The sequence below is a fragment of the Thamnophis sirtalis genome, unplaced genomic scaffold (assembly GCF_051295495.1).
Source record: "Thamnophis sirtalis isolate CommonGarterSnake01/CBP01778 unplaced genomic scaffold, rThaSir2_p1.2 scaffold_12, whole genome shotgun sequence".
Lineage (NCBI taxonomy): Eukaryota > Metazoa > Chordata > Lepidosauria > Squamata > Natricidae > Thamnophis > Thamnophis sirtalis.
In genome coordinates, this window is record NW_028261392.1 from 6,575,138 (window position 1) to 6,598,435 (window position 23,298).

At 43.0% G+C, this 23,298-nt stretch overlaps 1 protein-coding gene across 1 annotated transcript in view; it reads left to right on the top strand.

Moving 5' to 3' along the window:
* Positions 1-23,298, top strand: part of TDRD3 (tudor domain containing 3) — a 58,847-nt gene that overhangs the window by 29,508 nt on the left and 6,041 nt on the right. Inside the window, exons 11-12 of the mRNA XM_087726815.1 lie at positions 4,011-4,837; positions 11,260-11,385. Coding sequence (XP_087582941.1) covers positions 4,011-4,837; positions 11,260-11,385 — 953 coding nt within the window. The remainder of the gene's footprint in view (positions 1-4,010; positions 4,838-11,259; positions 11,386-23,298) is intronic.

A 23,298-nucleotide genomic window follows, 5' to 3' on the forward strand; every position in this document is an offset into this window, starting at 1 on the left:
ACCCTAACCACTGCGCCACCTCGACAGATGAATAACTGTCTGCCACAATGGTGGGATATGACCAGTACGCCCCCGGTATGGGTGTACCGGTGCCTGTTAGGAGCACCAGGTACCGTTCCAGTACTGTGCTCCGGTGGGCCCACCCCCCTCCTTACCCGTATTTGGGCCGATCGGGGCTTTCACGCATGCACATGGAGCGTACGGTGCCTGCGCTCCGCTGAGCAGCTGGAGCATCGCGGATGGTAAGTACGCATGCGCTCGTGCGTGTGGACGCCGAGCCCCGTTGCAGCATACTGCTTGCAACGGGATCCGGAACCCACCACTGGTCTGCCACCTCTATTCATCTCTGCCCCCTGCCCTTTATCTCCAGAGCTAGGGTGGAGCTTTGCTAGCGGCTCTTCCTTCCCAAGGATCAGCCCATAGATTTCCACTGCTCTCCTCTCCTCTGCCTTCTGTGCATCCACACATCAGGGATTGGACCCAGCTGTTCCTCCGCTTCCTCACCAGCCACCTCCAGACCTGGGGGCTGTTGACTTTCCATCTGAGGGCTGGCGGATGGCCGAGGTTCCGGCCCCGCACCCCCCCTCTGCCAGCTCCATTCCCTCTCCCCCCTCGGAGCTCTCAGGTTGCCTTGATGCCGGGCCCTGAGTCCCATGTTGCCGCCGCCTCTGATTCGGCCGCTGGAGGGGCCAACAGGCCATAACAACGGCTTTGTATTTAGAGCAAACATTTAATCGCACAACAGAGCAGCACAATGGCCTAGAGGTGGAGATCTCACCTGACAATCAGGAGGCTGTGAGTTTGGTCCTAGGTAGTGACAGATACATTTCTCTCCCGGCACAATGAGTGTCTGCTGTGAACTCCACCTATGTGTCAGGAAGGGCATCCGTCCAGTAAAGGCTGGAGTTCCATTCAGTCAGCCCCGACTCCCTGACTTAAACTCTGCCAGCAATTTTTGAAGCGTTAGAAAACTTATGCAGCCCCTAGGAGGCTGTCACAAAAATGCCTTCTAAATGGGCATTGCATCATGGGTTAATTCTTCTAGAAGGTGATAAACAGTTTATTTTTAGAAGAAGAATATATCTCCCCCCCCCCAATTATTTCTTTCCCAATGATCCATTAGCTAAAAATTCTCCGAAGGCTAAAAATTTTGCTAGACAGTTGTAACGAAACGAAATTTGACATTTTAAAGTAAGGCATCTTTATTTCTTTTATTTTTTATTTTTTTTAAAAAAACATTTTTTTCTGTATAGCCCAGACAGTCTCCATTGGCCATTAGGGTAAAAAGTGGAAGAAAATGGCTTGGAAAATGCTTTAGCATTTGCCTTAATTGCAAGACGGGAAAGCTTTTTGTCTTCAGCGAGATGGTTTCAAGTTGACAAGCCTTCTTTCCCTCTAAAGCTGTCACTCAGTCATTTTATTCATTCCATCGCCTGTGAATTTGTGACCTTGAAATAATCATGCCAAATCAATTTTTCTCCCTTTAAAGGAAGCCTTAGAAATTCACTAGGAGGGGGATACATTAGCTTGGGACGATTAACAAAATTGAAATTTATTTAATGGATGGCGGCTTTCACAATCCAACATTATTGTCAGTCAAATTATCTGACGTGAGGGAGTGTCAGAATTGCACCAACAATAATTGCAACAAATGCTTTTTTTCTCTCTTCATTTAGTCCCACTATTGGCGTCTTCTGTTAACTTCTGCTAAATCTCCTTCTTGAATAAAAATTAAGATAATTACTACCTTGATCAAATTTATTTAATGGATGGCGGCTTTCACAATCCAAAATTATTGTCAGTCAAATTACCTGACGTGAGGGAGTGTCAGAATTGCACCAACAATAATTGCAACCAAATGCTTTTTTCTCTTTTCATTTGGTCCCACTATTGGCGTCTTCTGTTAACTTCTGCTAAATCTCCTTTTTGAATAGAAATTAAGGTAATTGCTACCTTGATCATTTGGCCACACACACACACACAAAAGTCTGATGGGAAGATTTGAGATGTCCAGCTAGCAAAAACAAATCTTCAAATCCATTTTCTTCCATTTCTCTTTTATGTAATAAAAGCTCTCCCCCACCCCCTTCCCAAATGAAAAAGTAATCCTTTTGGTTTTCCATGTGACTGGAGAAGAGATTTATGACTCCTCCCACTTTTGGGGGATAGCACTAGCGTGTATGTGTGTGCGCGTGCACACACACACACACCACTTCACAGTGCTTTACAGCCCCCTCTAAGCATTTTACAGAGTCAGCTTATCGCCCCCACTAATCTGGCTGCTCATTTTACTGACCTCGGAAGGATGGAAATCTGTGTCACACTTCAACTGGTCAGGATCGAACTGTTGGCAATGGGCAGAGTTAGCCTGCAATATTGCATTCTAACCACTGCTCCTTTAGTACTTTGATTCTTTAGTCCCCGTGCATTCTAGTGGATGGGGGGAAATGCTGTAGATACAGTATACCTTAATTTCAGGAAAGTTAGTGATGGCTAGAATGGCTACATCATGTGTCCCCTCTTAGACTTTGGCCTTTGTGCATGAAAGGAGATATTTGAAAGAGGGCGGCTACTTTGTCCTCTGTTTATTAATCTAGAAAATGTATGTGCCACCCACATCTTTAATGGTTCAGGACAAATTAGAAGAGATCCGGACCCTACCCACTCTCATGGCCTTCCGAAAAGCTATCAAAACCTGGCTATTCCGGCAGGCCTGGGGCTGTTGACCTCTTGATTAAGGTCCAGCCCCGCTTAGACTGGATGCATGTTGTGTTTTTTTTAATCTGCTGTGTTTTATTTGCTTCTAATCTTCCTTAATTTTTATTTCTGTAAGCCGCCCGGAGTCCTCCGGGATTGGGCGGCCTATAAATTTAATAAATGGAAATAGAAAAGTATAATCAAAGCATGTCGGATATAAAACCCTAATCTAAATAGTGCTTTCATGAAGCCAGAATAAATACAGTTTATATATGTTTTGATTGCTTCAATCAAATTGTAATGGTCAGGAGTTAACTTTAGATCTAGTGGCGTATCTTCCACAATATGTTCCTCCATCCATGAAGAAAACCAAATTGAAATCAGGCATGATAATAGGGTGGTTTGATATATAGAATAATAAAGTTGGAAGAAACCTCGGAGGTCTTCTAGGCCAACCCCCTTCTCAAGCAGGAGATCCTGTACCTGTGATAGCGAACCTGTGGCATGCATGGCACATGTGCCACAGGTAGGATCCAGAGCCCTCTCTGTGGCCACATGAGCTGTCACCCCACTCAGCTCCACTGCACATGTGCGGGTGCCTCCCACGGGGCGGGCGCATACGGGAGATGCACAGGCATGTTCGAGGGGAGGGGGTGGTCACGGGCATGTTCGAGGGGGCAGGGGGGAATGGGGCGGATGTGCCGCCCCCTCCCCTCATGGCCAGTTTTTGCTCCCAGGAGGCTGTAGGGAGACCTACTAGGCCCAAAACAGCATTCAGTGACAAAAAGTTTAGCCATCAGTGCCCTATACCAGGGGTTGGCAAACTTAAACACTCAAAGAGCCATTTGGACCCGTTTCCAGACAGAAAAAACACTGGAAGCCACAAAGGTCCTAACCGGAAGCGCCCTGTTCAATTCTGGAGCTGACTGGAAGTTCAGTTCCCCCACCAGAGTCTCCTCTTAGAGCAGCGTCCTTTCTCCTCTACCTGTCATAACCGAAAGCCCTATCAATTGTGGAGACAACTGGAAATAAGTTGGAAAACCCTCCCCTTGCCATAGAGTCTTTCCAGGCGCACTGTGCTTCTCCCTCCCCCCCCCAGAAGTTACTCTCAAAATTGTGCCGATTGGTGACGGAGCTGCAGCAGAGGGAAGAAAGAGCCACATGCGGCTCCAGAGCCGCAGTTTGCTGACCCCGTCCTATACCATTTGGGGCCCCTGCTATTGAACCATGGCAGTATTTTGAAAGCTTGCCCTCTTGTTTGTGAAATAAATGTCAAAAATCAGTTGTGTCAGAAGTTGTGTCTTCCTTTGCAGAACCAAAGGCACGGGTGGCATTGCAGCATCACGGACACCAGAGAGTGCCCAACGCTGAGCAGAACGGCGTAAAAATACAAAACCATCCAAGATACGTTTCTCGAAACGAACCCCGGCAGCCGAGGAACGAGAAGCCGCCGCGCTTTCAAAGAGATAGTCAAAACGCGAGACACAACACGGACGGGAGCGGAATGCCGAGAAGCCGGCCTTCCGAAAGGCAGAATTCCCTGGGCCCCGATCAGTGGACCGAAGAGAAAAACAAGTGCGATAGACTTTACCCTCGGAAGGATTTTGGATACCCTACAGCCGGTCATCCGGGGGACCTTCCATTCAAGAGGAGGGAGACCCCCGTGCAGAACAGGCCGGGGAAAATCGGGTCGCTCGTGGAAATGAAAGAGAACTCTGCCGGCCACGATCCAACCGACAACAACCACAAGAAACAAGGAAGTCAGATCCATCACCCCAACAATTTCTGCGATAGGAAAACGTTGATCCTAGCGAATGATTCTTTTGCCGGCTTAAAAAACGAGCAGCCATTCGGTTTGCCCGTAGACTACCCGAATCCGGTTAGAACTGATCCCTTTTGTTCCATACCAAACGGCGATTTGGAACATTTCCCCAAAGGGAGGCGGGTCGGACCGATTAAAATGCCTCCCCAAAATATGGCCATGCCCTTTGATGTCAAAATGTACTATGACTCCGGTCCCAAAAAGCGATCTGGGCCCATCAAGCCGGAAAAAACGTTGGAGCCGCCTGTTTCGGGAGAGTACGAGAAAAGTTGGCAACCGGGGGACGAGTGTTTCGCTCTTTATTGGGAAGACAACAAGGTACGCTTTTGTTCCGAGTCGGTGATAATGTCATCGTTGCTTTTTTTTTTAGTAAGGTTATAAAGTTAAACCGGGGGAAAATATGGAGATGTCAGAAGCTTGCAAAAGGAGATCACATGACACTGGGACACTGCAACCATCGCGAGTACATGCCAGTTGCCAAGCGTTTGAATTTTTGATCAAGTGACCATGGAGATGGTGCAAAGGTTGTAAAGTGAAAATTTGGTCACTAAGCAGAGGGTTGTAAGTCAGAGGACTATCTGTACAGGACAGGGTGGATTTGATCTAAATCGAGTCGATTTAAATCGTAATTTTAAAAGAGCAACTGTCAATCTCTCTCCTGCAGCGGCTCCTCCTCTGTCCTGCTGTTGATTCACAAACACTCCCAATATTGCTTCGTGCTATATAACTAAGCTCTGTTTCATGCTGAATAAACTACATTATTAATGTATCTTAAATAGAAAACTATCTTTAGATAGATTTTTTTTCACTCCAAAAGCATTTTTTTAAAAAATTAATTTTTAAACATCCAATTAAAATTTAAAAAAAATGTTTTTTTTTTTAAAACAATCATCAATTTTTATCCACCCTGGTACAGAATATTTTTTTAAAAGACAGCCTGGTCTATTCACAGGCTAAATTCTGAAATATACCAGTGTCCCTAAAGGCTCTTCAGGTGCCGATCAAGTGATCTGCCATCCACAGACATTCGACTAAAGTTACAGATATATATATATATAAAGCTTGTGTATCAGGGGTGTCAAACTGGATTTCTTCGTGGGCCAAATCAGCATTGTAGTTTTCCTCCATGGGCTGACTTGAGGAGGAGGGAGGGGGTACAGACACCTCCTGCATCACCCTGCCAGCCAAAACGGGGCGTGGGGGGCCACGCAAGTCCCCCATTTTTGACTTGTATGGCCTCCTGCACTACCCTCCTGGCCAAAACAGGGTGCGGGGGTGGGCTTATGCAGCCTCCTGTGCCCTGATTTGGCCAGCAGAGTTCTGCAGGAGGCCGTATAGGCAAAAAATGGAGCATGGGGGGGACTGTATGCCCCCCCATGCCCCATCTTGGATGCCAAAGGCACTGCTATTTCCAGGCTGGGCCCTTGGGCCAGATTTAAGCACCCTGTGGGCCGGATCCGGCTTGTGGGCCTTGAGTTTGACACACCTGTTGTACATCCTGTTTTTTGTAAGGTTGTCAAGTTGAATCGGGAAAAAGGGACATTAGCTTTGTAGTAAAAACTGTCCTGTTCTTTTCTGCCCTATAAAAACAAATCAGTTCTTCTAAGATAGCATATGCAGAAATATTTTTCTGAGCCACAGAGTTCATATTGGTAGCTGCAGACAATCATTCTTAAAAGCAGTTGAGTTCCGGGGATGACAAATAGATTAGTGATAGACTCCTGAAAGATAGTCAGCCTCTAAAAAGTGATTCGCTTCTCAAGGCTTTATGGCCCCCCGGCGTTCTTAAGAGATCGCGATAAAACCTTAAGCAAGATAGATATTTGGGGCAATCTTTCTTTTCAAAACAAGCAGTGATTCCTGGAACAGATTCCAGGACTTGTAAGAAAGTGATTCGGTACTAAAACAGATCAGAAATTGGGATTTTTGTAAGTCTCAGTGACAGCTACAATAAGAAAAGACCCATTAGCTTATTAAAGATCTTTGTTCAGTCATGCTGGACCTACGGTTTTTGTTTATTTTTATTTTTTTTGACGAAGGGTAGGTTTAAGCTTAAAAAACAGGGCAAAGAATTATGGTGCTGAAGCATATGCAGCAAAGCTTTATAACAAAGTTATCTAAGCAAATGCAACAAAGATGATTAGGGGGCTGGAGGCTAAAACATGAAAAATGGTTGCAGGAATCGGGTAAGCCTAATATGGTGAAGAGAAGGATTAGGGGTGACAGGATAGCAGTCTTCCAATATTTGAGCGGTTGCCAGAAAGAATAGGGCAGCGATGGCCAACTTTTTTGTCATCATCTGCCGAAATGCAACGATAATGCAATGCGCGTGCGCCCCCACCACCACATGCCCCCCCTGCGCACACCCCACTCCCATGCATGTGCCCCATCCCCCACGCATGTGTGCATGACCCCCGCACATGCACACGGCCCCCTGCCCCCGCACATGCACGCACATTTCCCGCATGCGCCCTGCCCCCCGTGCATGCACAGCAGAGACCTGAGAACCAGCTGGTTCAACGTCCGTGCACGGTTGAACTAATCTGGAGTGATAGCTCATGTGCCTGCAGAGAGGGCCGTAGATTCCCTGTTCTGACCCCCTCCTCCATCCAGTAGCGAATGCCGAGACAAGCTTAACTGGAATGTACTTTAATAGCAAGAAACCAAAACCTCGGTGGCTGAAAGCCAAGCACAACAAACAGATAAGGACCTTGGCAGCAACTCAGACTAGCCTTGGCAGCAATCCAGCCTGCCAAGCTAGTTACAGAAGTTCTCCAACTTTTAGTCAATGCGTTGACTTCTGCAAGAGGGGTGTGTGCACAAGCAGTCTTTTTATAGTCTGGAGAGGAGCCTAATGACCACCAGCTGAGTGCAATTACCTCCTGTACTTGCGCAACTGTTCCTGACGCCTATTAGCTCTTCGGTGCCGAGCATCCAGGAACAACTCACTACTGGCTTTCGGCTCACTCTCCCTCGTCTCCTCCCCACTGGTCCAAGGCTCAGGTGCCTCCTGGTGACCAACCAGCCTCTCTGCACCCTGCTCGGAGTCGGAACCCTGTCCAGGGTCCTCCACATCCTCCAGAGCCGACTCATAGGGCCCCTCGCTGTCGGGAGTCTGGTGGCAGCTCCAACGGCTCCTGCTGGGCCACAACAGTTCCCCATCATGGGAATGGGGGGTGGGTGGGTGTCAACCTATTCTCCAAAGTATCAGGACTAGAAGCAATGGAGGGAAACAAATCAAGGAGAGAACCAATCTATAACTAAGGAAACATTTCGTGACATTAATTAATTAATCAATCAGTGGAACATTTGCATCCAGGAGTTATGGGTGCGCCAACACTGGAAGTTTTTAAAGAAGAGATTGGATAGCCATTTGTCTGAAATGGGATAGGGCCGTGATGGTGAACACATGGCATGCGTGCCGGAAGTGACACGCAGAGCCATCTCTCCAGGTACGCCAGCCATCGCCTGTTGCTCTTCCAGATTCCTGCGTGAACATGCACGGCGTCCAGCTAGTCTTTGCGCATACATGCACTCAGGAAGACCAGGTGACGGGGGTGCATGTGCACGCCGGAAACCGGAAGCTTAGCTTCTCGGTGCACCTATACGTGCCAGGGAACTGCTCTTCCGGTTTCCAGTGCTCCCGCCCGTGCGCTCCCATTTCGGCACTTGTTGCCAAAAAGGTTCGCCAACCTTGGCGTAGGGTCCCCTGCTTGAACAGGGGGCTCGGCTAGAGGATCTCCAAGGTCGCTTCCCACCCTTTGTTACATCAGGAATTATTTCCATGTTCAATAATCGTTTTAACGAACCAAGCCAATGCATGGTTACAAAGAGTTTTGCATTGTTTACAAAAAGAGAATTGTCCCCTTATCTCATACTTCGTTAAGCCAGATACATTGATTCCTATATAGACTGTAATTAGATATATATTATTTATTCCAAGTACTCATTCCCTTCCTGAATCAAGCAGGTCATTTTGGTACGGCATTGCAGGGGAAGAAAGCCTCACAATTTCTCCGTTGAGTTTTCTACATGCTTATTATTGTTTTTCTCGGGAAAGTGAGATACCTCAGGTTTTTTTTCCCCTCCAAGTAGTCCCAAAAACTGAAGAAGCTTCTTGGATGAGAAGGGAAACGTCATCAAAGAAAACAAAAAAATCTAGAAAGTGCAGTTGTCCTTTGAAAAAGCACCTTTGGGACAACCGTGACTGAGAATCTCCATACCGTTAGAAACACCACTGAAAAAAAGGGACTCATAACCATTTTTTTCCTACTTAATGACTGTTTGCAGTGACCGTCCCAGGATGAGACATTTCTTAAGTGAGTTTTGCCACATTTTACGACCCTTCTTACCTCTGTTGTTAAGTGAACCATTGCAGTTATTAAATAAACGACACGGTTAAGTAAACCTGGTTTCTCCCGCCGATTTCGCCTGTCAGAAGGTCGCAAAAGGGGATCACATGACCCCCTCCAGACACTGCAACCGTCATAAATACGAGTCAGTTGACAAGTGTCTGAACGTTGGTCTCATGGCCATGGGGATGATGTGACAGTCATAAGGGTGAAAAATGGCTCATATGTCATTTTCTTCGGTGCTGTCGTACATCAAACAGTCACTAAGTGAATGTTGTAAGCCGAGGGCTACCTGCATTGGTTCGGTTTGTTACACTGATGATTGAAAATGGAAAACCATTCCTGATATAACAGAAAAAACAGAGTTGGAAAGGGAAGTTTTGGAGATCATCTAGTCCAGCAACTGGCATAGAGTATATGATGCTTGCAATGTCCTGGAGTCATCCCAACAGTGCTTTTTTCAAGAGGCAGCTGGACTTTTTGGTTTTCCTCTGAAGAGGTTTTGCTTCTTGTCCAAGAAGCTTCTTCAGCTCTGACTGGATGGATTTGCACTCCTTGTAGACAGCTGGTCATTTGCATTCCTTTAGAGAGTCGTTGAGGCCACTTGGAGGTCTATCTGTGTCCTCAGGGTCACCTGAGTGGCGCAAATGGGTATGGAGCCTTCTTGGAACTGTTGAAAGGACTGTGTTGTAGACTGGAGATAGATGATGTTGTATCCCTCCCACTCTGTTCAGAGAGAGCCGTTCAATTTTGATATACTGTATTTTTCAGAGTATAAGACGCATCTTTTTCCCTCAAAAAAGAGGGTGGAAATCTGGGTGCATCTTATACACTGAATACAGCATTTTTGCCTCCTGAAACCTTGCCCCCTTTGCAAAAATAGCCATGTATAGCCCTTAGGAGGCTTCCAGAGTGCTCCTGGGGGCTGAGGTGGGCAAAAATGAGTGAAAAACAGGCCGTTGTTTGCTCGTTTTTTCTCCCCCAGCCTCCAGGAGCACTCTATAAGCTGCCTAAAGGCTATGCATGCCTTTTCTTTTTTTTCTTTTTTCCAAAAAAACGGGCCCGTTTTCATGAAGGTCTGCAGAGTGCAAAAACTTTTTTTTAAAAAAATTGCCTCTTCAAAATCTTGGTGCGTCTTATACTCCGGTGTGTCTTATACTCCAAAAAATATGGTAGATGACCTGAAGACACAGATGAACGTCCAAGTGTCCTCAATGACTCACTAAAAGAATGCAAATGACCAGCTATCTGCTAGGAGTATAAATCCTTCCATCCAGTCAAAGCTGAAGAAGCTTCTTAAGAAGAGAGCCGAGGTGGCGCAGTGGTTAAATGCAGCACTGCAGGCTACTTCAGCTGACTGCAGTTCTGCAGTTCGGCTGTTCAAATCTCACTGGCTCAGGGTTGACTCAGCCTTCCAACCTTCCGAGGTGGGTAAAATGAGGACCCGGATTGTTGTTGGGGGCAATATGCTCGTGGCACGACAAAACCGCAGTCCACTAAAGCGTGCGCGATTAAACCGTGTTGCTGACATCATCAGCAGTGCGACAACAGCGACCGCGGAGAAAAAAGGGCGTTTTAAAAAGCGCTTTGAAAGCAAGCCGATTCAAGTTAAGGTAAGGGTTAGGGTTAGGTTAAGGGTTAGGTTTAGGGTTAGGTTAAGGGTTAGGGTTAGGGTTAGGTTTAGGGTTAGGTTAAGGGTTAGGTTAAGGGTTAGGGTTAGGGGGGTTAGGTTTAGGGGATAATTTTAGCTTTAGCATTCACAGCGTGCTTTTTTCGTCGCGCTGTGATGACGTCAGGTACGCGGTTTCGTCGAGCGCGCTTTAGTCGAACGCGGTTTTGTGGTGGAACCAATATGCTGACTCTGTAAACCGCTTAGAGAGGGCTGAAAGCCCTATGAAGCAGTATATAAGTCTAACTGCTATTGCTAAGTGAGAAGTGAAACCTCTTCAAAGAAAAATCAGAAAGTCCAGTGGCCTCTTGAAAAAAAGCACCTTTGGGACATGACCTAGATGATGGGGAATCTCCATAGTTGTCCCGAAGTCATGGGATTCCCTTTTGCGACCTTCTGACAATCAAATCAGTGGCTGAAGCCAGATTCACTTAACAACCATGTTACTAAGTTAACAACTTCAGCGATTCACTTAACAACGGTGCCCAGAAAGTTCGTGCATATGGGGCAAAAATTCGCTCGACCAGCATCTTTTGTTAAGCAACAAAAATGTTCGGATTCGTTGTACTCGTAAGTCGACCCGTATTATCACTGCGGGAATGCACAGATTGTGATTTAGTCGTTGAAATATGCAATCGCTTGTTTTGTAAAATGACATTTTTTTAAACATATTTTTTTTTCTTTTCTCCCTTCGTCTCCCAACCCACTCCCCACCCCAGTTTTATCGGGCAGAAATCGAAGCTCTCCATTCTTCTGGGACAACTGCTGTTGTTAAATTTTGTGACTATGGAAACTATGAAGAAGTGTTATTATGCAACATCAGGCCTGTTCAAGCTGACACCTGGGTACGTGATAATACATTGTATACAAAGAGATAAAAGTACAATATTTCTTATGAACCTGGAAGCCATAAACAGATGACTGATTGCAGAGGGTTTTTCCAATAAGAAACCCGAAGACAAGAATTCTAAAACTGGTTAAGGTGTTTTTTTTTTTTTTTCCGTTTCGTTTTGACTGCATCTCCATCTATAACTATGCCTTAAGAAGCATGTAGCCTTAACTTTCACCTGATAACGTTTGTAAATTGAGCAATATATTCTTGGCTTTTCAAGCAAGTAACGATTGACAATGAAGAAGAAGAATTGATTTTGTTTTGAAATGCATCCTGCCAGGCTGTAGATTCTAATTGATGGTTTCCCATGTGTTTTGCTTTAGTTTAGAAAGCAGATGAGTTCACAAAATTTAAAACCCCAGAGTTTAAAATGTCTTCCCCCCCCTTAAATGTCCCCATTGTATGTTTGCCCGAGCTTATCATTGTTTCTCTAATTGTATTGTGTTCCTTGGACAAATATTAAAGATATTTGAGGGATGGTCTAGCCAGAAAGCTGTGTCGAACATCCAACATCTCAACACAATGAGTTTTTAGAAAAGTGCCAAATAATAGCATTAGAAACAGGGATTATAGCGAACAGAAGGAAGGTTGCTGCAGAAAGACTTTTCTCATTCATTCGATCTTTTTCCCCCCTCCCTCCCATTTGTAGTGGGGTTATAGTGCGGCAAGAACAAGAAATTATGTTGTTCTTGAAACGTATTTGCCTTGAGCCATTTTTGTTTAGTTCCCTTTCTGAGATTTCCATCCTCCCCTACTCCCAATTAGCTGCCATTATTATTCATTATTTCATATTAAATGCATACACGGAAGACGGAGCATACCAAGTTAGCATCTGTAATTTTATTTTTAAGTTTGAAAATGCTGCGTTGTTTCCCACATTTTTTGACTCTTTAAAATGTTCGCTTGTGTGCTTACCTCAGAGGCCCAAGTTTTGTTTTTTTTTAGATAATACTTTGGCATTTCCTTGAGATTCTGCATCTCTCGGTGCCAGTTTTCATCGAATGGCGAGAAAAGATTAGGGCAGGGCAAGGATAAATACTAAATATCTAGTTGGTTTTGTGACGAAAAGAAGCAAATTACCCACCTACCGTATTTTTGGAGTATAAGACGCACCTTTTTCACCCCCAAAAGAGGGCTAAAATCTGGGTGCATCTTATATACTGAATACAGCATTTTTGGCCTCCCGAAACCTTGCCCTCTTTGCAAAAAATGGCTGTGCATAGCCTTTAGGAGGCTTCCAGAGTGCTCACGGGGGATGGGGAGGGCAAAAATGAGCCAAAAATGGGCCGTTGTTTGCTCGTTTTTGCCCCCCTCCCAGCCTCCAGGAGAACCCTACAAGTCTCCTAACAAAAACGGGCCCATTTTCGCGAGGTCTGCAGAATGCAAAAACTGCTTTTTTTTAAATTTGCCCCTTCAAAATCTTGGTGCATCTTATACTCTGAAAAATATGGTAGTTGAAAGCATCATCCGTTCACCTGCAGAAATTTCAGGGTTTACCCAGGGTTGAATGTTTTATAATCATCATCACGGCCATTGCTTCATCCCATGGCGGTAAATTATACACAATACAAGTAGGCTAATTACATGCAGTCAGGCTTGAAATAAACAGACTTAAGATGGAAGGTTCTCATTGGATTTCATGGGTTTAGGTAGGACAATGAGGTTTTAGCTCCTGTACATCTCCAGAATGTTTTATTGTGGTCTATCCAATGAAATATTTTCTTTTCCTGAAATTGAACTTCATTTTTGGAAAGGCACCTGATTTCTTTTGATCCTCTTAAATTCAGTAATTTTTGTTAGCAAACCACCAGTTTTCTGGAACGATCATTCAACAGTCTTCCCCATGACTTCTCGCATCGTGGTGGATAAATAGCATTCATTTAATAACATCAAAGTACATGGTGCAGAAGGCAGGAATGAATTTTAAGCAGGGCAATACATTTTAGTTTGATTAAACCTAAATGAACAGCTACACGAAGTCTGTATTTTTTCTTTCTTTCATAGAGCAATAAATATGGAGTGTTGAATTAGCTTTTCCTATGTAGGCATTAGGGAGTTTTCATTAGAAAATGTGGACAAGAAAGCAGCTTGCATTTCCATTTGTTGAAGGATTGTTTAACCTTTTACACTTGACTAGAGAATGAATGAATGAATGAAAATATATATATATATATATATATATATATATATATATATATATATATATATATATATATATATATATATATATATATATATATATATATATATATATATATATATATATATATATATATATATTTATATATATATTTATATATATATATTTATATTTATTCATTCATTCATTCATTCCACTGTTATGCTAAATGTGGCAGTGATCACAGAATAAAGTTATATGTTTGCGACATATCAGCCCAGGCTTAAAGGTCGTCACTGTAATAAACTTCTTTTTCCTCTTGCAATATTTAAAATAAATATCAAAAAGCATGCATTGTTCAGACGAAATTAAGTCTGTGCTGTAGAAATATAAAATAAACACAAATAACTTAAACCCAAAGTGTTCTATGTTATTTTCTCAGATTTAGAAATGTCAATTTCTACAATTTCCCACAAATACATATTGATCAAGAGTGCATTTTATTCCAAGTATACCTTGGCCTTCTTGACTTTGCAGTAGTTTGACTTTATTTTACAAAGATAGATCTTCAGCTGCTGGAGTAGATTATTGTGGCTTCCCCTGTTCCTGAAAGATATTGAGATAATCCGGAGAGAAACTTGTTTTAAAAAACATATGCCATTTTCCAGTTGGCTGGGCAATTTTAGCTTCCTTTCAGGGAACACTTGTCAAATTGACATCCTTCATAAGGGTCTTTGTGTGTACAGGTAAATCTTGACTTACGAAAGTTCATTCAGTGACTCTTCAAAGTTACAACGGTCCTGAGAAAAGTGAGCTACGACCGCCTTCACACTTAACGACCACTGCAGCATCCCCAGAATCACGCAATCAAAATTCAAACAGGCTTGGCAACTGGCAGGTACTTACGACGGTTGCCGTGTCCCCGGGTCACAGGGATCCCCTTTTGCAACCTTCTGACAAGCCAAGTCAACGGGGAAAGCCAGATTCACTTAACAACCGTGTTCCTGACTTCACAACTGCAGCGATTCCCTTAACAACAGTGGCAAGAAAAGTCATAAAGTTGGGCAAAATTCATGTAGCAAATGTATCACGTAAATTTTGGGCCCAATTGTTGTCGTACGTCAAGGACTGAGTGTATTGTAGAAATTACCTTGATGTATTCTAGAGGCATGAGTGGTGCGGTGGCCTAGAGGTGGAGCTCTCGCCTCACTATCAGGAGGCTGTGAGTTCGATCCTAGGTAGAGGCAGATATTTCTCTGGGTGCACTGAGAATATACCTGCCGAACAAAACTCCGCATTGGCAACAGGAAGGGCAGTAAACACTCAGCTCCATTCAGTTGCACAGACTCTACCCCTCGAGGGATTATGGGGTCATTAGAAGGAGATTCTAGAGGCATTTTCCAACTTCATCATATCGCTGCCTCTCTCTACATTGAATTTCACCTTGAAGGGACACTTCTAAAGCTTAAAGATGGTTAGAGGCTGATCTACGTGTTGAGTGTTGAGTTGTTTCATAAAATCCAATGCTAAGTATTTCTCCTGTACTTCTCGCCAGGGCCACTTCCAAAACACTTAATTTTACAGTAACGTAACATTTCCAGGAAACTAAAGGTGAATTGATTTCATTCCTAGGAAGAAGGTCACCCACTGTGATCTGCCACGGATGTGAGTTCTGTCTCAGGGTACAACATTATTCCAGAATTACTAGACTCGTCTGTACAATACTACAGTGACATGATGAGTTTTGCTTCCCGGGAGATTGTATGTGATAACATTCTAGCTTCAGTGGAAGAAAGAATAACAAAACAATTTATATGCAATTGCTGTATGGTGATTACCAGTTTTTTCACTGGAATATCTTTCTCTCAAACCAAATAAACAGTAAGAAATGTAGAATCCCGAAAACCGGCTTCTTGAAGTTTCTGTGCAATTCTAAGGCAGCGTTTGGAAGTTCCACGGATCACAATAACTTTATAGCTCGACACGAACAAACAGGAAATGTTATTTCATTTAAATTTGAGTTAAGTAAATCCTGTCTACTTTTTCCTTGTGATTTATGATTTCACTTCCCACGAGCCGTGAAAGCTGTCAGATTTCATTACAAGGGAAGAAAGTTTTTTTGGGGGGGGAAGGAAAACTGAAATAAAGTTAGGTTTTAAAAAGACCATGCTAAATGACAAAAGGATATTTAGACAATCAAGCCGAACATCTCTATTTGCTAAACCAGGCAGTTTATTCCCCCATTTACGACCTTTGGCCTACAGTTGTTAAGTGAATCAGTACAGCTGTTAGTAACATGGTTGCTGAGTGTTGTGGCCCGCCAGCGTAACTGGCAGCAGATTCGGACAGTGAGGAGGTTGGGGAGGAACATGGGCCAGTCCTGGAGTCTGGGGAAGGCTCCGATGAGGGCTCTGCGTTGGAGGCAGAGAGGGGGCCAGGGCCATATGCCAGTTATCAGCTGCCTTCAGAGTCAGACATCAGTGAGGCAGACGAACAGCTGGAGCCTGTTCCCAGTGTGCACATGCGCAGAGTTGCCAGAGGAAGGGAACAGCTAAAGAACAGGGGCCGACTTGGGAGTAATGCCACAGGTGGACGGTGAATGGCCCCTCCCAGAGAAAATAAGAGCGAAAGGGGAGTGGAGTTTGCAGGAGACAATTAGTTGGCTTAATTGGTTCGTGACTCTCCGAAACTCCTGGCCAAGTTTTGCAGATCTCGGCCTGGCAGCTCTCCAAGCCAGATAAGGTCTGTGACTGTAAATCCTCCCTCGAAAGACTTTGCTGGAGGTGAATGAGCAGAATTCACATTCAATCAATAAAAGGGTTTTTTGTTGGGACAAGGAGCTTGCTTCGTCCTCTCGGTAAGCCTCGTTCAGAATTAAGTGAATCTGGATTCTCTATTTCCTTTGCTTGTCAGAAGATCACAAACGGGAGCACATCAACCCGGGACACTGCAACCATCGTAAGTACATGCCAGTTTCCAAGCCTTTGAATTTTGATCATGTCATCATGGAGATGATGCAACGGTCATAAGTGTGAACAATGGTCACAAGTCACTTTTATCAGTGCCCTTGGTTGTAAGTCAAGGATTAGCTGCACAGAACGGTTTTTAAAAAATGTGGTTGATTCACAGGCTAAAGTCTGGAAAATGTTTCTAAGTCACTTTTTTCAATGCCCGTTGTAACTTCGAATAGTCACTAAATGAACTGTCATAAGTCAAGGACTACACGTATTCTAAATTGATTACTCCTGATCATAGTTACTGTTTCCCACTTCTTGTAGATATTTTCCATGACTTCCCAAATAGTTTCCATATTTCTATCTATTTATCTATCTAATCTATTTATCTATCTATCTATCTATCTATCTATCTATCTATCTATCTATCTATCTATCTATCTATCTATCTATCATCTGTCTATCTATCTATCTATCTATCTATCTATCTATCTATCTATCATCTGTCTATCATTGTCTGTTTGTCTATCTATCTATCTATATCTATCTATCTATCTATCTATCTATCTATCTATCTATCTATCTATCTATCTATCTATCTATCTCTATCATCTGTCTATCTATCTATCTATCTATCTATCTATCTATCTATCTATCTATCTATCTATCTATCTATCATCTGTCTATCATTGTCTGTCTTTCTATCTCTATCTATCTATCTATCTATCTATCTATCTATCTATCTATCATCTATCTATCTATCGGAAGATGGTATGTCTACTCAGAAAACCATGGAAAATATCTACAAGAAATTCAGTTTTGGGAAGGTGTGTGTGTATGCATGCATGCACACACACATGCATTGTGGTCCTTAATTAATTAATTTTGCTTTGTTGAAGGGCAGAGATTTCCAAATTGATTACACATGAAAAAAGTGTTAGGAGTTGTCCCATGATAGCATGGCTCCTTCAAAACAGGTAGAAATTAATACTGTTAAACATTCATCATTCGTTATTTGGAAAGGGAGAGAAATTGAGAGGCACAACATGACAAAAAAATTCAGTTCTTCCTTGTCTGAAAGCATGCCAGTTTAACACCACGATGATGAAAATAGAAAGATAGATAGATGATAGATGATTGATAGATAGATAGATAGATAGATAGATAGATAGATAGATAGATAGATAGATATAGCTGATAGATAGCTGATAGATAGACAGACAGACGATAGATAGATAGATACATAGATAGATAGATACATAGATACATAGATACATAGATAGATATAGCTGATAGATAGCTGATAGATAGATAGACAGACGATAGATAGATAGATAGATAGATAGATAGATAGATAGATAGATGATAGATAGATAGATAGATGATAGATAGACGATAGAGAGATAGAGATAGAGAGATAGAGAGATAGATATACATAGCTGATAGATAATTGATAAATAGACAGACAGACAGATAGATAGATAGACAGACAGACAGATGATAGATAGATAGATATAGATAGATATATAAATACACACACACACACACACACTGTCTTCCTACTAATGATTATCAATAGACTGAATATCATGTATTCCAATTGCCTGCCAAAAATATACATATAAAAAGTGAGTGTATCCTTTCTGAAATATTCCTCCCCCACAGATATACCAGGAAGACAAAATATTCTGAATTTATTCACCAAATTGCATGGCACGTAACTCTTAAAGGAGGTTAGCAATACCCCTATTGTGATTTTTCCCACTTCTGTCAAGACATTATCAGTTTCATTTTTCAGTCATTATCAGTGCAAAAATCCCCACTTGTACCAATTTATCTGAAATTGGGCAAGCTTTATTTTTCCATAAGGGGTCACTCCTCCCAAAAAGTTCAGCTTGGCAAAAGTCAGGTTTTTTCATGGAAAGAGGTACTTGGATCAGATAATAAACTCAACATTGTCCATGCTCATTTCAGTAAAAAGGAACACGGGTAAAATACAGAACGTAGAATATAAAAATCTGACATTTTAACAGGAAGATTGCAAATCTATACAGTTACTCCTCGACTTATGACCGCAGTTGAGGCCAACATTTCTGTTGCTAAGCGGAACATGGGTGAAGTGAATTTTTGCCCCCATTTGATAACCTTTCTTGCCACAGTAGTTAAGTAAATCATGGCACCCAAAATCAAAATTTCATAATTTTCATAATTTCATTTTCCACCTCAAGCACAAAGTCCAGAAGTAGTTAGCTCTCATCAGCTAGCCATACCCTTACTGGGATTAGAACCTGTGCTGTATTGCATCTTAGACAGCACAGGTTCTAATCCCAGTAAGGGTATGGCTAGCTGATGAGAGCTAAATAGCTTGAAATAGATCTATACTGGTCTCCCTTTATTTATTTATCAGCACAAATACAATACAAATGTAGCAAAGGCAACAGTAAAAATATTGGGTTTCTGTCTGGATGGTCTCTTGTGATGAGCCGATAGACGGAGAATGGAAGTAGTGACCTTCCTCCCATATTTGGGCATACCAGGGGTTGTGACACTAAATACATATACATACATACATACATACATACATACATACATACATACATACATACATACGTGGGTGTGTGTTTGTAGTGTATGTGTGTATATATATATATATATATGTATGTATGTATGTATGTACGTACGTATGTATATGTGTATATGTTCATATGTATATATGTGTATGTATGTATGTATATGTATGTATGTGTATGTGTGTGTGTGTATGTATGTATGTGTATATATGTAAGTATGTATGTATATGTACACGCACACACACATTTATTTATTTATTTATTTGATCAAAAAAGTCATTTTAGCCATCTTTGCCAACTCCATCAACTTCCATAGCCATTTGTCCAAGGTAGACAAAATCATATTTTGCATTTAATGGAAAAAGACTTAGACAACTCTGATCTTATATACGTTGATGGCAGCAAGATTACAAATGGAAATATCTGCTCCATCCTAAGGTTCTTTAGTATAATTCATTCTTACTATAATTAAGAATTCACATCTCAGGGCCCTTTTTTTCCATGGAGATAGAATCCTTAAAAGGGTTAAGTCCGTCTTTAAAAAAATTACATAAGATGAAAGCAAGGCATTTTTATGTTTGAGACTCGTGTATGTATGTATGTATGTATGTATGTATGTATGTATGTATGTATGTATGTATATATGTATGTGTATATATATGTACACCTGCTGAGAAGATATGATTTGCTACAGCTTCCTCGTGTATGTTCTGGAATGATCTTTCAATGCAAATGAAGAAGGTCTGCAAATCAATTACCTTAACGAGGAACAGAGCAGTTAGCAATGTAGCTTCTTACCCTATTTTATACATTTTGTAATCAAGCTTTTAATCAACTTTATATGAAGGAAGAGAAAAAGGAACCACAGACTTTATTCCAGATAGTTGAACGGAAAGTAAAGGCCAGAGGAATATGTTCAGAATTTTCATGACATTAATTATATTTATTATATTATCTTTTAACAGCACACTCTGTGTGTGTGTGTGTGTGTGTGTGTGTGTGTGTGTGTGTTTGTGTGTGTGTGTGTAAAGTATGTGGGCAGGCGGGCCCTCTGGAACACTGTACCAGAACAGGGGCATATACCGGTCATAACCCACCACTGGAGTACATGGACATTTAAATGTAAAATTGTGTTAGGTTTTATGGATGTTTGGTCAACAATCTGCCAACTTTATTCGTTTTCGCCATTTTCAAGGCACTGAACCGTGCTACCATCTTGGGAAAAATGAGACCCTAGCTATTCTACATCCCTTCTGAGTCCAAAAACTATTTATTTAGTTGTGACTGCTTAAGTTTATTCCCTTGAAATGGTACCGATGCTAATGGGAATGGCCATCAAGCCAAGAACCAAAGTTTATTATTTACTACTAGAATTGAAATGGATTTTGCAATATCTTCCAGTCTTTTTTTTTTTTCTTTTAGTCCGGCACACCAGAAAACATTGGCTTAAACTGTTAAATTGTTTAAAAGTTGCACTCATGAGAAATCTGCTAACTCTTCTAAATAATCTGTTTCGGCATTCTATCAAAATATTCTGTCTTTTCTAATGTTCATATTTCCAGAAGGAGGTTCTCTAAGGACTATCCGAGCGGCATCTTCTTGATGCCTCCGATTGACGCTTTCTAAGTTTCTGTTTTATAATTATAACCTGGCGGAATGAAGAGCAAGGCGCTTTTCATATTTTGTTTCACCTGTGAAATGTCACTTTGGTTAATCCAGAGAATGATTAATTGCCGGCTTTTAGGATTTTTATTTTTTCCTCCCAGAGGCTGTCCGATTCATCTAGAAGGAATAGCGAAAAGGACAGTTAGTGATCAGAATGATTTAGTAGCACGCATGCGGTGCAGTGGTGGGGTTCTCTTTTTTTAACTACAGGTTTGCGTGACGCTTCTGCGCATGTGCGCAAGCGTCCGGGTGTGTGGGCGGAGCTTCCCGCCCCTGCCACTACCGGTTCGTCTGATCCGGGCCGAACCAGGGGCAACCCACTTCTGATGCTGTGTAAGGACTCAGTATGCCAGAGTGTTCTTACCTAGGCTTCCCAAAAGCACAAAGTCGACTCCTCATCCTAATAACACCTCTTTTATTTAGGTGAAAGTGAATTCCTCTTCAGCAAAGTCCCAGCCAACAGTCTTTCAAGAGATTTCACAACTACAGACCTTGATCAGGGTTGGAGAGCTGCCAGGCTGCTATCTTCCAAACTCCATGCTGTAGCAGCAATTACTTGGCAAGAAGTCAGGAACAGATCTTCACCCTAATGAATCGAACTAATTGTCTCCTGCAAACTCCACTCCCCTTTCGCTCCTCTTTATTACCTATGGGAGGGGCCATTCACCATCCACCTGTGCCTTTACTCCTGTGTCGACCGACCCTTGTTCCTTAGCTGCTCCCTGTTCCCTTCTGCTGTTCCCTTCTCCACTCCCCTTTCGCTCCCCTTTATTACCTATGGGAGGGGCCATTCACCATCCACCTGTGCCTTTACTCCTGTGTCGACCCTTGTTCCTTAGCTGTTCCCTTCTCCTGGCAGCTCTGCTCCAGTGGCGGGTTCATCAAACACCAGCAATATCTTCAATGGTTATGTGATGACCCGGGGCGTGGCACAAAGGCAACACAGCCAGAGAACTGGGATGAGTCCCCAACTGTGCTCCCAATGTCCCTTTCACTGGAAGGGGCTTGGAGAAAAGCTCTTCCTCAAACCTGCAGCCCAAACGCTGTAAGCAGATGACAGCTATCAATCACTCCAACAGGACAAGATAGGGAGTCCCAGGGTCGAATCCAGCAAGGCGAGATAAAGACACAGAAGGTCGTAAATATTTCAGACAGTCGGGCGGAATGCCAGAAATGCAGGCCACAACTCTACACTGGGTGAACTCAGCATTTGTTCCTGACAAAGGCCCCTCCCAACTGCCTCTCCTTTAAACTCCATCCCCAGTTGTTCCTTGTGAAGGGAATTGGAGGCCTTTCCTTCCTCGTAAACCATGCGACCCCTGTTGCTCTCTTCTGCGTGCTCCCTAGGATCAGAAGTGGGTTGATACCGGTTCAGACCAACCTGTAGTGGAAATAAGGACTGGGTCACTGAACTGGTAGGAATGATAGGCTGGCCACCCCCCTGAACCGGTTTCCTGGTCACTCATGCTGTTGCAGGCAAGTTTTTTATTCATTTTATAATGTTCTGCGCATTCACAGAACGATTTACAAGTAACTGTGCATGCGCAAGCAACGTGTGGCGGGGTGCATGCACGAGCGATCCGAACCGGCAGTAACGCCGGTAGCAACCCACCCCTGCCTAGGATGAGGAAGGGGTGGGCCTCGGTCTTCATCTGAACCCCCTTTCCCTTGTTCTACCTCTCCCCTGCTCTGCCCAGCCTGACTTTGCCCTTCCCTAGTTTCCGCCACAGCCAACGGAGCCACTCTCCCGCTCTCTGCCAGATGTTCGTCTTCCATCTCAGAGTCGGACTCTGAGGGGGGCATAATAACTTTGTTGCACCGCACATAAATGCCTTCCCCTGGTGCGGCAGAGGACAGAAACACCCATAGTTAGCCAACCACTGAAATTTTGCTCTAGAATCGCCCTTCTTAAGAATGAGGCCAAATTCATTGATATTCATTGTATAAATTAAACAATGCTTTTGTTCTTAGCCAGGCAGTGTAATTGAGGACTCTGTTTAAATATCCATAAAAGATAGGAGCCTATTTCATACTCCAATAACGGGGGGCGGCGGCGGGGGGGGGGGGAATTCAAGTGTAGCACATGGAATCTGACACCTACAGACACACTGTGCTAAAACCTACTCAGACAAAACCTAATGTATCTCCAATCATATTTTTAAAAGATGAAATATCCTTTGTTCCCCATGGGATTTTTGCCATCATGAACCTTCCTTCCTTCCTTCCTTCCTTCCTTCCTTCCTTCCTTCCTTCCTTCCTTCCTTCCTTCCTTCCTTCCTTCCTTCCTTCCTTCCTTCCTTCCTATTTTCTTCTTCCTTATTGCTCTCTTTCTATTTCTCCTTCGTTCGTTTGTTCCTTCCTTCCTTCCTTCCTTCCTTCCTTCCTTCCTTCCTTCCTTCCTACATGTTTTCCTTTTCCTTATTGCTCTCTTTCTATTTCCCCTTCCTTCCTTCCTTCCTTCCTTCCTTCCTTCCTTCCTTCCTTCCTTCCTTCCTTCCTTCCTACCTACCTACCTACCTACCTACCTACCTACCTACCTACCTACCTACCTACCTACA